The sequence below is a fragment of the Nomascus leucogenys genome, chromosome 12 (genome assembly GCF_006542625.1).
Source record: "Nomascus leucogenys isolate Asia chromosome 12, Asia_NLE_v1, whole genome shotgun sequence".
NCBI classification, from domain to species: Eukaryota; Metazoa; Chordata; class Mammalia; order Primates; family Hylobatidae; genus Nomascus; species Nomascus leucogenys.
In genome coordinates this window covers 74,763,411-74,777,955 of record NC_044392.1, presented here as the reverse complement: position 1 = coordinate 74,777,955, position 14,545 = coordinate 74,763,411, and the positions used below count along the sequence as shown (strand labels likewise).

The 14,545-nt window shown below is 39.8% G+C and overlaps 1 protein-coding gene across 8 annotated transcripts in view; it reads right to left on the bottom strand.

The window, feature by feature from the left end:
* Positions 1–14,545, bottom strand: part of DBT (dihydrolipoamide branched chain transacylase E2) — an 89,635-nt gene that overhangs the window by 15,776 nt on the left and 59,314 nt on the right. For 3 of the 8 annotated variants that reach the window (XM_030824994.1, XM_030824998.1, XM_030824996.1), the window contains exons 13-15: positions 12,127–12,318; positions 11,910–11,981; positions 1,853–2,061 (exon numbers count right to left, since the gene is read on the bottom strand). In XM_030824994.1, coding sequence (XP_030680854.1) covers positions 1,894–2,061; positions 11,910–11,981; positions 12,127–12,318 — 432 coding nt within the window. In that variant the 3' untranslated portion in view covers positions 1,853–1,893. Of the gene's footprint in view, positions 1–952; positions 2,062–11,909; positions 11,982–12,126; positions 12,319–14,545 lie in introns of those variants that run through there. The other 5 variants (XM_030824993.1, XM_030824992.1, XM_003260113.3 and 2 more) reach the window with 2 other exon arrangements.

Here is a 14,545-nt window from a genome sequence, read left to right as displayed (position 1 = left end):
AGACAAAGTGTTGCTCTGTCACCCAGGCTGGAGTGCAGTGGTGTAATCTCTGCTCACTGTAACCTCCACCTCTCGGGCTCAAGCAATTCTCCTGCCTCAGCCTCCCGAGTAGCTGGGACTACAGGCGTGCGCCACCAGGCCCAGGTAATTTTTTGTATTTTTACAAAACCATAGAGATGGGGTTTCATCATGTTGGCCAGGGTGGTCTCGAACTCCTGACTTCAGGTGATCTGGCCGCCTTGGCCTCCCAAAGTGCTGGGATTACAGGCGTAAGCCACCAGGCTAATTTTAAAAATAATTTTTTCTGAGATGGGATCTCACTATGTTGCCCAGGCTGGTCTCAAACTCCTGGCCTCAAGTGATCCTCCTGCTTCAGCCTCCCCTATAACTGGGATTACAGTTACGAGTCATCACACCTGGCTGATTTATTCTTTCCGGATTTTAAAATTATTTCCATTTTGAGAAAAACCAAGTAGATACTAAAACAACCTTTTTTCTGTCACAAAACTTCAACTAATTTTGGCACACGGTTTTCAACTGGACAATATTAGAAACAACATGGATTTCTGAATGCAAATTGAAATGCTGGATACATTCATCTCATTGCTGTTTCTGATTAAAGTAGACCTTTAACAAAATGATCATTATGAAACCTTCATTTCTATACAAAACTTCTTATTTTTTATATCCATAATTACTATTAGACTCTTCCTTCTCCTCTTATTTACATTCTTACTCAGTATATGGAGAATACAACAGACCTTAATTTCTTACCCTATTTTTTAGCTGAAGACCAAAAAAGAAAAGGAAGTAGACTTCTGAAATTTTTTTTAAAAAAAGAAATGTCAGTGGCTGCTACATTTAAAGTACCTTCCTTACATGAGGGAAGTTTGCAAAGGTGAAGGTCTTTCCCAAGAAAATACCAAAGCATTACCACAAATCTAAAAGTATATCCATTTTAAACAAACACCTTTAATAGACTGGTTATAAAACTATAATTGGACATTTTTAAGGCTAGTTTATACTTTTCCCTTTTCAAAGACATTAATTAATATAAATAAGACATCGGATGATATTCTCTGTACAGAGCAAGAATATACTCTTGGATATCTCAAAAGAGAAGCATAATTGCACTTATTTTATACAACAATTAGCATGATAACAGGGAAATGGAAAATATTTTTGTATATAAATTCCATTTCTTAATTAAGTATAATTAAAAAGTTTCATTAAGAGTCAGTTAAAAAAAATAGGGCATATACTGTCTGTATATGGCTACCGGTCTTTTAGTAACATGAATTTTGTTTTTTTGTTTTTGAGATGGAGTCTTGCTCTGTCACCCAGGCTGAAGCGTAATGGCACGATCTCAGCTCACTGCAACCTCCACTTCCCAGGTTCAAGCGATTCTCCTGCCTCAGCCTCCCGAGTAGCTGGGATTATAGACAGGTACCCGCCACCACACCTAGCTAATTTTTGTATTTTTAGTAGAGGTCAGGTTTCATCATGTTGGCCAGGCTGGTCTTGAACTTCTAACCTCAGGTGATCCGCCCACCTCGGCCTCCCAAAGTGCTGGGATTACAGGTGGGGGCCACCGTGCCCAGCCTAATTTTGTTAATCTTGCCAGTTTCAAGCCATTGACACAAAAACGTCAGCACCATATTAAGAAGTCACACTCTGACCTATAAAATGTGACAGCCCCAGGAGAACCATTACACCATTATTCATTTTCAGTAAAAAGTCTAATAAAACAGTGACAAATATTGTGCCTTAGATCCTTAATCATATGATACAAATCATTTACAATACAAATTGTAAAGATGAACATGTGCTGACACAGCTAGGGTTTACCTACTCTTTGGAAGCTCAAAAAGTTCAAGAATGTCTTATCGGTCTTCATTTCAGATCTAGTAGCATAAAAGCTGGGTTTTCTAAGTAGGATTTCCACAAATTAGAGAAGCGTGACATTGTAGCACCATCAATAACTCTGTGATCAGCTGACCAGCTCACATTCATTATCTGTGCCTTATATACTTCTCCTTTCTGGTTAAATCGGGGAATGGCCTAGAAATGAAAAAAAAAAAAAAACAAACAAACAGTAAACCTTCACTTGCTGAAAGCTCAAGCTCTAACAACGGTGTAAGATCAGGCAAACCCTTCTTCCTACAGCAGAGAAAAAAATGGGCATCCCCAATGACTTTTGAAAATGCTGATTCCTACTCTTCCCATCTTTGAGTATATGCCTGGAGCTTACAGAAGTTCTCCAAGGTACTTACTATCCCTTGTACAATTCCCATCCCTACATTCATTAACTTTCATCTCAGATTTCAAATATTTAATAATTATTTACTGTATACCCACTATGTGCCAAGTATTCTTCTAGGCTCTGGGGAGAGACAGACAATTAAATAAGGCTTCCTCACTGAAGGCAGTGAGGAAACAAGCCATTATGAAGTTCCCCTGACCACTGAGTTGGCCAGGAAGAAGACAGAGGACAACAACATGCTTGTGTTCTTTGTGGATGTTAAAGCCAGTAAGCATCAGATCAAACAGGCTGTGAAAAAGCCCTATGACACTGATGCGGCCAAGGTCAACCCCTTGATCAGGCCTGATGGAGAGAGGAAGGCATATATTCCATTAGCTCCTGATTACAATGCTTTGGATGTTGCCAACAAAATTGGGATCATCTAAAACCAGCCCAGCTGGCTAATTCTAAATATATAACTTTACACTATTAAAAAAAAGATACACAAAATATAAGCCCCAACTTATTATTAGATTCAATAGACATGAAATCATGCTGTGAAACTGCTATAAAAGTTTCTAAGCTCTACCCTGTTTTTCTATACTGATCTCCTCATGGCTGGGATACAACAGTCACAGCCAGATGTGGATCCTTGAGGACACTGAGTAGCATCTGTGTAAAGCCATGTAGGCCACTGCAACTACTTGTCTTTGATTCTCAGTGAGATGAGAAGCCCTTGGAAGTGTCTGAGCAGATTGGCCATTCACTGAAAGAGGACGACTTTAGGAGGAGCAGGTCTGATGGTGGGGGGCAGTGAGGAAAGGAGCAGGAGCTCAGTTTTAGACATGTGAAAATTCAAGATGCCTTTACACATCCAAGCAAGATACAAGAGTTTAAAGTTCAAAAGTGAGGTCCAGTCTAGAGATATAAACCTGGGAGTCATCAGTGTATAAATGGTATTGAAAGATCAGAGAAAGAAAAGTGGTGAGAACTGAATCCTGGGGTGCTTCAGTGTGTAGAGATTGGGAACATTAGGAGGTATGGGTAAAGGAGACTTAGAGGGAATAGGCAGTGACATAGGAGGAAAACCAAAATGGCCAGGTATTCTGCAAGTCAACATTCAGAAAGTTTTCCAAAGAGGTTGGATTGATCAGTCATCTCAAGGTCAACTAGTAGGTCAAGGAAAACGAATACTGAGAATTGAGTAACATGGAAGACTTAATGACTTAAACAATTTAGCAAGAAAGGAATTAAAATTCTATAATGAAAACAAAATAGCAAAGGAAAGATCACACAAAGGGAGAAAGGAATTAAATACTATTTGTCCCTACCCAACAAATATTATTTTAAATGATGAATAAGATTTCTACTCTAAGAACTATGCTTCATGGCTTGAAAAAACCATGGATAAAATGATTCTGTAAAAATATATCTATTGAACAGATATTTATAAATCAAATATTCATTTGTGCATAGCAACATTATTCACAAGAGCCAAAAAATGGAAATAATCCAAATATTCATTGACGGATGAATGTATAAACAAAACATGGCATATATTTATATACAACAGTATATTATTTACCCTTAAAAATTAATGAAATTCTGATACATGCTACATGAATGAACCTTGAGCCAGATACAAAAGGACAAATACCGTATGATTCCACTTACATGAGGTACCTAGAATAGTCCAATTAATTCATAGAGACAGAAAATAGAATGGTGGTTACCAAAGGCTGGGGAAATGGAGAGATTATTCAATAAGTGCAGAGTTTCAGTTTGGGATAATGAAAAAGTTCTGGAGACAGATGGTGGTGATGGTGGCAAACAATGTAAATGTACTTAGTGCCACTGAACAATATACTTAAAAATGGTTTAAATGGTCAATTTATGTTTATATATTTTACCACAATTATATACATATACACATATAATTCAGAAGAAGATAATCTCTTTAAGGAAAGAGAACACAAAATTTTGTCAAACAGGTATAATGGTTTGGAAACTGCAGGAAGCCAGAATTTTGTGAGAATCAAATGTTGAATTCTTGTTGGAAAAGAGAATGAGTGATAGAGAGAAGTTACCACTCAGAGAACTCCTGATTTGGAAAGAATAGTGACATACTGTGTCTTTTTGTTTTTTCTTCCTATCTCCTCTGCTTGCCAGAAGGGAAAGTGGATGCCAGGAAGGGGGAATGACTTAGATGCTAATTTACTATCTGCTAGAAAGCAAATCAAAGGCTGAAGGAAAGAATGTGTGAGGGTTCCAACACGCAAGGAATAAACTCATGAGGACAAGTCCCAGAGATGTTCAACATGGAAGCATTGTAAGTGTAGAAAAGAAAGGCTCTTCTTAAAACACACTCTTCTTAATGTAGTGACAATGACATTTAATAAATGTCATTTATTAAATACCATAAATGGTATTGAAGTGGTATCCAGGAGCTTATTTGCCTCAGTGGTCCTCAACCCTGAATTAATAGGGGTACCCAAGTCCCATCCCCCAAAATTCCAATTCAGCTGGTAGAGGGGGAGCTTGGCCATAATTTTTTTCAAGCTCCCATGTGATTCTAACATGTAGCCAGGGTTAAGAATCATTGCAACCCTTATTCTAAGTCAGGGTCTTCTAAACCATGGTCACCGATCATCTTTTTGTACTCATTTGGGTTCCTGTTCAAAATTTAAGTTCGGAGGGTTCTGCCCCTAAGGTAAAGAAATCTGCGCTTTTAACTAACACTCCCAATGATTCCTGAGCAAAGAATGCTCTAAATGAATCTCACTTTGTTTAAAATAACATTTTGAATTAGTTTTCTATTATTCTTTGGTATAATGAAATAAAGATATTTTGATAGAAGTAGATTGGCTATATTTGTGATTATTCATAAAGACTCAATATCTGTGCCTGGCATAATCCACAATGGTTGATCCATACAGAAACAACCCAGATCACCACCATTTATTACACATAGAGGCAGCCACCAGAAGTGCAGGCCTAGCTCTTAGGAAGAAGTAATAGGTTTTTGGATTCCCAGTCAAGATGGCAGAACAGGAACAGCTCCGGTCTGCAGCTCCCAGTGAGACCAAGGCAGAAGGTGGATTATTTCTGCATTTCCAACTGAGGTACCCGATTCATCTCACTGGGACTGGTTAGACAGTGGGTGCAGCCCATGGAGGGCCAGCAGAAGCAGGATGGGGCGTTGCCTCACCTGGGAGGCACAAGGGGTCAAGGAACTCCCTCCCCTAGCCAAGGGAAGCCATGAGGGACCGTGCTGTGAGGGATGGTGCTATCCAGCCCAGATACTATGCTTTTCCCATGGTCTTTGCATCCCACAGACCAGGATATTCCCTCGGATGCCTACTCCACAAGGGCCCTGAGTTTCAAGCACAAAACTGGGAGGCCGTTTGGGCAGACACCAAGCTAGCTGCAGTTTTTTTTTTCTTTCATACCCCAGTGGTGCCTGGAACACCAGTGAGACAGAACTGTACACTCCCCTGGAAAGGGGGCTGAAGCCAAGGAGCCAAGTGGTCTTGCTCAGTGGATTCCACCCCCATGGAGCCCAGCAAGCTAAGATCCACTGGCTTGAAATTCTTGCTGCCAGCACGGCAGTCTGAAGTCAACCTGGGATGCTCGAGCTTGGTGGGTGAAGGGGCATCCACCATTACTGAGGCTCGAGTAGGCAGTTTTCCCCTCACAGTGTAAACAAAGCCACAGGGAAGTTTGAACGGGGCAGAGCCCACTGCAGCTCAGCAAAGCCACTGTAACCAGACTGCCTCTCTAGATTCCTCATCTCTGGGCAGGCATCTCTGAAAGAAAGGCAGCAGCCCCGGTTAGGGGCTTATAGATAAAACTCCCATCTCCCTGGGACAGAGCACCTGGCGGAAGGGGTGGCTGTGGGCGCAGCTTCAGCAGAATTAAACCTTCCTGCCTGCTGGCTCCGAAAAGAGCAGTGGATCTCCCAGCACAGTGCTTGAGCTCTGCTAAGGCACAGACTGCCTCCTCAAGTGGCTCCCTGACCCCCATGCCTCCTGACGGGGAGACACCTCCCAGCAGGGATTGACAGACACCTCATACAGGAGGCTCTCGCTAGCATCTGGCAGGTGCCCCTCTGGGACGAAGCTTCCAGAGGAAGGAGCAGGCAGCAATCTTTGCTGTTCTACAGCCTCCACTGGTGATACCCAGGCAAATAGGGTCTGGAGTGGACCCCCAGCAAACTCCAGCAGACCTGCAGAAGAGGGGCCTGACTGTTAGAAGGAAAACTAACAAACAGAAAGCAATAGTATCAACATCAACAAAAAGGATGACCATGCAAAAACTCCATCCAAAGGTCACCAACAGGAAAGATCAAAGGTAGATAAATCCACAAAGATGAGGAAAAACCAGCACGAAAAGGCTGAAAATGCCAAAAACCAGAATGCCTCTTCTCCTCCAAAGGATCACAACTCCTCGCCAGCAAGGGAACAAAACTGGACAGAGAATGAGTTTGATGAACTGACACAAGTAGGCTTCAGGTAGTAACAAACTCCTCTGAGCTAAAGGAGCATGTTCTAACCCAATGCAAGGAAGCTAGGAACCTTGATAAAAAGTTAGAGGAATTGCTAACTAGAATAACCAATTTAGAGAAGAATATAAATAACCTGATGGAGCTGAAAAACACAGCATGAGAACTTCGTGAAGCATACACAAGTATCAATCGCCGAATCAATCAAGTGGAAGAAAGGATATCAGATTAAAGATCAACTTTATGAAATAAAGCGTGAAGACAAGATTAGAGAAAAAAGAAGGAGAAGGAACGAACAAAGCCTCCAAGAAATATGAGACTATGTGAAAAAGACCAAAACTACGTTTGATTGGTGTACCTGAAAGTGACAGGGAGAATGGAACCAAGCTGGAAAACACACTTCAGGGTACTATTCAGGAAAACTTCCCCAAACTAGCAAGATAGGCCAACATTCAAATTCAAGAAATACAGAAAACACCACAAAGATACTCTTCAAGAAGAGCAACCCCAAGACCCATAATTGTCAGATTCACCAAGGTTGAAATGAAGGAAAAAAATGTTAAGGGCCACCAGAGACAAAGGTTGGGTTACCCACAAAGGGAAGCCCAACAGACTAACAGCAGATCTCTCAGCAGAAACTCTACAAGCCAGAACAGTGTGGGGACCAATATTCAACATTCTTAAAGAAAAGAATTTTCAACCCAGAATTTCATATCCAGCTAAACTAAGCTTCATAAGTGAAGGAGAAATAAAATCCTTTACAGACAAGCAAATGCTGACAGACTTTGTCACCACCAGGCCTGCCCTATAAGAGCTCCTGAAGGAAGCACTAAACATGGAAAGGAACAACCAGTAGCAGCCACTAAAAAAGCAACCCAAAATGTAAAAACCATCGACACTATGAAGAAACTGCATCAAGTAACAGGCAAAATAACCAGCTATCATCATAAAGACAGTATTGAATTTGCATGTAACAATATTAACTTCAAATGTTAATGGGCTAAATGCCCCAATTAAAAGACGCAGATTGGCAAATTGGATAAAGAGTCAAGACCCATCAATGTGCTATATTCAGGAGACCCATCTCATGTGCAAAGACACACATAGGCTCAAAATAAAGGGATGGAGGAAGGTTTACTAAGCAAGTGGAAAGCAAAAAAAAAAAAAAAAAAAGCAGGGGTTGCAATCCTAGTCTCTGATAAAACAGACTTTAAACCAACAAAGATAAAAAAAAGACAAAGAAGGGCATTACACAATAGTAAAGGGATCAATGCAACAAGAAGAGCTAACTATCCTAAATATATATGCACCCAATACAGGAGCACCCAGATTCATAAATCAAGTTCTTAGAGACCTGCAAAGAGACTTAGATTCTCACACAATAATAGTGGGAGACTTTAACACCCCACTGTCAATACTAGACAGAACAACGAGACAGAAAATTAACAAGCATCTTCAGGACTTGAACTCAGCTCTGGACCAAGTGGACCTAATAGACATCTACAGAACTCTCCACCCCAAATCAACAGAATATACATTCTTCTCAGCACCACATAGCACTTGTTCTAAAATCGAACACACAATTGCAAGTAAAACTCTCCCAGCAAATGCAAAAGAATGGAAACAATAACAAGCAGTCTCTCAGACCACAGTGCAATCAAATTAGAACTCAGGATTAAGAAACTCACTCAAAACCACACAACTACATGGAAACCAAATAACTTGCTCTTGAATGACTGCTGGATAAATAATTAAATGAAGGCAGAAATAAAGATGTTCTTTGAAACCAATGAGAACAAAGATGCAACATGCCAGAATCTCTGGGACACAGCTAAAGCATGTGTAGAGGGAAATTTATAGCACTAAATGCCCACAGAAGAAAGCAGGAAAGATCTAAAATCAACACCCTAACATCACAATTAAAAGAACTAGAGAAGCAAGAGCAAACACATTCAAAAGCTAGCAGAAGGCAAGAAATAACTAAGATCAGAGCAGAACTGAAGGAGATAGAGAGACAAAAAACCCTTCAAAAAAATCAATCCAGGAGCTGGTTTTTTGAAAAGATTAACAAAATTGATGGACCACTAGCTGGACTAATGAAGAAAAGAGAGAAGAATCAAATAGACACAATAAAAAATGATAAAGGGGATATCACCACTGATGCCACAGAAATACAAACTACCATCAGAGAATACTATAAACACCTCTTCACATATAAACTAGAAAATCTAGAAGAAATGGATAAATTCCTGGATGCATACACCCTCCCAAAACTAAATCAGGAAAAAGTCGACTCCCTGAATAGACCAATAACAAGTTCTGAAATTGAGGTAGTAATTAATAGCCTACCAACCAAAAAAAGCCCAGGACTAGACAGATTAACAACCAAATTCTACCACAGGTACAAAGAGGGGCTGGTACCATTCCTTCTGAAACTATTCCAAACAATAGAAAAAAAGGGAATCCTCCCTAACTCATTTTATGAGGCCAGCATCATCCTGATACCAAAACCTGGCAGAGACACACACACAAAAAGAAAACTTCAGGCCAATATCCCTGATGAATATCGATGCCAAAATCCTCAATAAAATACTGGCAAACTGAATCCAGAAGCACATTACAAAGCTTATCCATCACAATCAAGTTGGCTTCATCGCTGGGATGCAAGGCTGGTTCAACATACGCAAATCAATAAACGTAATCCATCACATAAACAGAACCAATGACAAAAACCACCTGATTATCTCAGTTGATGCAGAAAAGGCCTTGGATAAAATTCAACACCCCTTCATGCTAAAAACACTCAATAAACTACGTATTGATGGAAAATATCTCAAAATAATAAGAGCTATTTATGATAAACCCACAGCCAATATTATACTGAATGGGCAAAAGCTGGAAGCATTCCCTTTGAAAACTGGCACAAGACAAGGATGCCCTCTCTCTCACCACTCCTGTTCAACATAGTATTGGAAGTTCTGCCCAGGGCAATCAGGCAGGAGAAAGAAATAAAGCGTATTCTATAGGAAGAGAGGAAGTCAAATTATCTCCATCTGCAGATGACATGATTGTATATTTAGAAAACCCCATCAGCTCAGCCCAAAATCTCCTTAAGCTGATAAGCAACTTCAGCAAAGTCTCAGGATACAAAATTAATGTGCAAAAATCACAAGCATTCCTATACACCAATAACAGACAAACAGAGAGCCAAATCATAAGTGAACTCCCATTCACAACTGCTTCAAAGAGAATAAAATACCTAGGAATACAACTTACAAGGGATGTGAGGGACCTCTTCAAGGAGAACTATAAACCACTGCTCAAGGAAATATGAGGGGACACAAACAAATGGAAAAACATTCCATGCTCATGGATAGAAACAATCAATATTGTGAAAATGGCCAAACTGCCCAAAGTAATTTATAGATTCAATACTATTCCCATCAAGCTACCATTGACTTTCTTCACAGAATTAGAAAAAACTACTTTAAATTTCATATGGAACCAAAAGAGAGCCCATATAGCCAAGATCATCTAAACAAAACGAACAAAGCTGGAGGCATCACGCTACCTGACCTCAAACTATACTACAAGGCTACAGTAACCAAAACAGCATGGTACTGGTACCAAAACAGAGAGATAGACCAATGGAACTGAATAGGGGCCTCAGAAATAACACCACACATCTACAACCCATCTGATCTTTGACAAACCTGACAAAAACAAGCAATGGGGCAAAGATTCCATATTTAATAAATGGTGTTGGGACAACTGGCTAGCCATATGCAGAAAACTGAAACTGGACCCCTTCCTTACACCTTATACAAAAATTAACTGAAGATGTATTAAAGACTGAAACATAAGACCTAAAACCATAAAAACCCTAGAAGAAAACCCAGGCAATACCATTCAGGACATAGGCATAGGCAAAGACTTCATGACTAAAACACCAAAAGCGATTGCAACAAAGCCAAAATTGACAGATATAATTAAACTAAAGAGCTTCTGCACAGCAAAAGATACTATCATCAGAGAGAACAGGCAACCTACAGAATGGGAGAACATTTTTAATCTATCCATCTGAGAAAAGGCTAATATCCAGAATCTACAAGGAACTTAAACAAATTTACAAGAAAAAAACAAACAACCCATCATAAAGTGGGCGAAGGATATGAACAGACACTTTTCAAAAGAAGACATTTATATCGCCAACAAACAAGAGAAAAAGCTCATGATCACTGGTCATTAGAGAAACGCAAATCAAAACTACAATGAGATACCATGTCAGTTACAATGGCGATCATTAAAAAGGCAGGAAATAACAGATGCTGGAGAGAATATGGAGAAATAGAAACGCTTTTACACTGTTGGTGGGAGTGTAAATGAGTTCAACCATTGTGGAAGACGGTGTGGCGATTCCTCAAGATCTAGCACCAGAAATACCATTTGACCCAGCAATCCCATTGCTTATTTTGAGTATATACCCAAAGGATTATAAATCATGCTACTATGAAGACACATGCACATGTATGTTTATTGCAGCACTATTCACAATAGCAAAGATTTGGAACCAAGATGTTTCTTTTGCTGTGCAGAAGCTCTTTAGTTTAATTAGATCTGATTTGTCAATTTTGGCCCATCAATGTTAGACTGGATAAAGAAAATGTGGCGCGTATACACCATGGAATACTATGCAGCCATAAAAAAGAGTGAGTTTGTGTCCTTTGCAGGGACATGGATGAAGCTGGAAACCAGAAAACCAAACACTGCATGTTCTCACTCATAAGTGGGAGTTGAACAATGAGAACACGTGGACAGAGGGTGGGGAACATCACACACTGGGGACCTGTCGTGGGGTTGGGGGCTAGGGGAGGAATATCATTAGGAGAAATACCTAATGTAGATGACAGGTTGATGGGTGCAGCAAACCACCATGACATGTGTATACTTATGTAACAAACCTGCACATTCTGCACATGTATCCCAGAATTTAAAGTAAAAAAAAAAAAAAAAAAAAAAGAAAAAAAGAAATAATAGACTTTCTAAGATAAACTCAGAAACTTAAACCTACAAAAGGAGAGGGAAACCTTAGAAATGGTTACTCTTCATTGTGTTTAGTCCCTGAATTTGCTTAAACTCCATTTTTCAGTTATCTAATACATGCACCTTAATTGATCCAAGGGCCCCGATGGCAACTTCAGGTGGCATTATCACTGGTTTGGCATAGGTACCACCAATCTATTTAAAAAAAAAAAAAAAAAGGAGAGTATTAAAAGTTAAGATTTTTCCAGTAACAAATGCCAAGTGACATTTTCTATTTTTAATTAAGCATATGATCAGAAACCTTAAGTAATGGTTTATGTATTTCAACATTATTACTCACTGATCCAATGTTGGAAAGAGTAAATGTTCCTCCTGTAAGATCAGTGGTGCTGAGCTGACCCACAGAGCCCAATTTCTGGAGGCGGTTCAGTTCAGTGGCGATGTCAAATATAGAGCAGATCTGAACATTTTTCACATTAGGGACAATCAAACCCTGCTCAGTATCCATTGCTATCCCAATGTTATGAGAAGCCTAAAAAATAAAAATTGTACAGTAGGGCTTTTAATGAATAAGCTAACAGCAAAGAAAGGATCAACCTTCACTGCCATCTAGAAACCACTACCAAAACTTATTTTTACCAGATTGGTAGTGATTTAAAAGAAATAATTTAAAAATAATTTTTAAAAGATTTTTTGGGCCAGGTGCAGTGGCTCACACCTGTAATCCCAGCACTCTGGGAGGCCAAGGTGGCTAGATTACCTGAGGTCATGAGTTCAAGACCAGCCTGGCTAACATAGTGAAACCCCATCTCTACTAAAAATACAAAAATTAGCATGGTGGCACAGGCCTGTGATCCCAGCTACTCGGGAGGCTGAGGCACGAGAATCGCTTGAACCCGTGAGGTGGAGGCTGCAGTGGGCCGAGATTGTGCCACTGCACTCCAGCCTGGGAGACACAGTAAGACTCTGTCCAAAAAAAGATGATAATTTTTTATTGATAAGAATGTAGGCAATAGGCTATTTCCCAACATTGTTAGTGGGAATGTAACTGGTACAGGTTGAGCATCCCTAGTCCAAATATCTGAAATCTGAAATGCTCCAACATTGGAAACTTTTGAGGGCTGAAATGATGTCATGTGATATAGCCAATTTCCTTGAAAACTGATTTATCACCCTGAGTCAAGATCCGTCTTCAGAATTCTGTATACTGACAAATATAGAAATGTAAAGTTTTTATTTTTGATTTATTGTATGGATTAAGCACCTCAGCATTCCTTACTATGTGATAAAATGCATATATAATAAAAAGTATATTCAATATTTTGTCCTTAAACACTATGCTGCATAGTTGTTGAAACAGTTCTCATTTTGTAATATTTAACCATATCAGAGCCCGTCAATAATAAAAAAAAAAAAAACAGAAAAATGCAGCCATTGTTCTGGCAGGGCATAGTGGCTCATGCCTATAATCCCAACACTTTGGGAGACTGACGCAGAAGGATTGCTTGAGGCCAGGAGTTCAAGACCAGCCTGGGCAACATAGCAAGACTCCATCTCTACAAAAAAATTTTTTTTAATTAGCTACAAAAAAAATTTTTTTAATTAGCTACAAAAAATTTTTTTTAAATTATGGCACATGCCTGTAGTCTCAGCTACTTGGGAGGCTGAGGTGGGAGGATCATTTGACCCCACGAGTTTTAGGTTACAATAAGCTATGATTATGCATGGGTGACAGAGCAAAACCTTGTGTCAAAAAAAGAAAAAAGAAAAAACTTTGTGGCTGGGCACGGTGGCTCACGCCTGTAATCCCAGCACTTTGGGAGGCCGAGGCGGGCGGATCACGAGGTCAGGAGATCGAGACCATCCTGGCTACCACAGTGAAACCCCGTCTCTACTAAAAATACAAAAAGAAATTAGTCAGGCATAGTGGCAGGCGCCTGTAGTCCCAGCTACTCAGGAGGCTGAGGCAGGAGAATGGCATGAACCCAGGAGGCAGAGCTTACAGTGAGCCGAGATTGCACCACTGCACTCCAGCCTGGGCCACAGAGCAAGACTCTGTCTCCAAAAACAAAAAATAAAAATAAAAAAAAAAACAACTTTGTTTCATGCACAAAAATGTCAAAAATATTATATAAAATTACCTTTAGGCTATGTGTATGAGGGGTAAATGAAACATAAGTGAATTTCATGTTTGGACTTGGGTCCTGTCCTCAAGATGTCTCCTTTGTATATGCAAATATTCCATAATCCAAAAAAATCTTAAATCCAAAATGCTTCTGGTCCCAAGCATTTCAGGTAACGGATACTTAACCTGTATAGACTTTCTGGAGAACATATGACAACATGTACCAACATTTATAAAAATTTGTGTTAAGGAACTAAGTGCAGAAGTATGTAGGGATACACAGGGATGTTGAGGACACACTTTATAAGTTTGAGAAACTGCAAATAATCACAATGTTTATAAATAGGTCACTGGCTACATAACAAAGCTATATTTGTTGACACATAATGATGTCTACAATATAGTAAAAGAAAAAGAAGAGGCTGGGCACGGTGGCTCATGCCTGTAACCCAGCACTTTGAGAGGCTGAGGTGGGTGGATCACTTGAGCCCAGGAGCTAGAGACCAGCCATGGCAAGACCCCATTTCTACAAAAAAAAAAAAAAAAGTACAAAAATTAGCTGGGCATGGTGGCACATGCCTATAGTCCCAGCTACTCGGAAGGCTGAGGGTGGACGCCGCAGTGAGGCGATGAT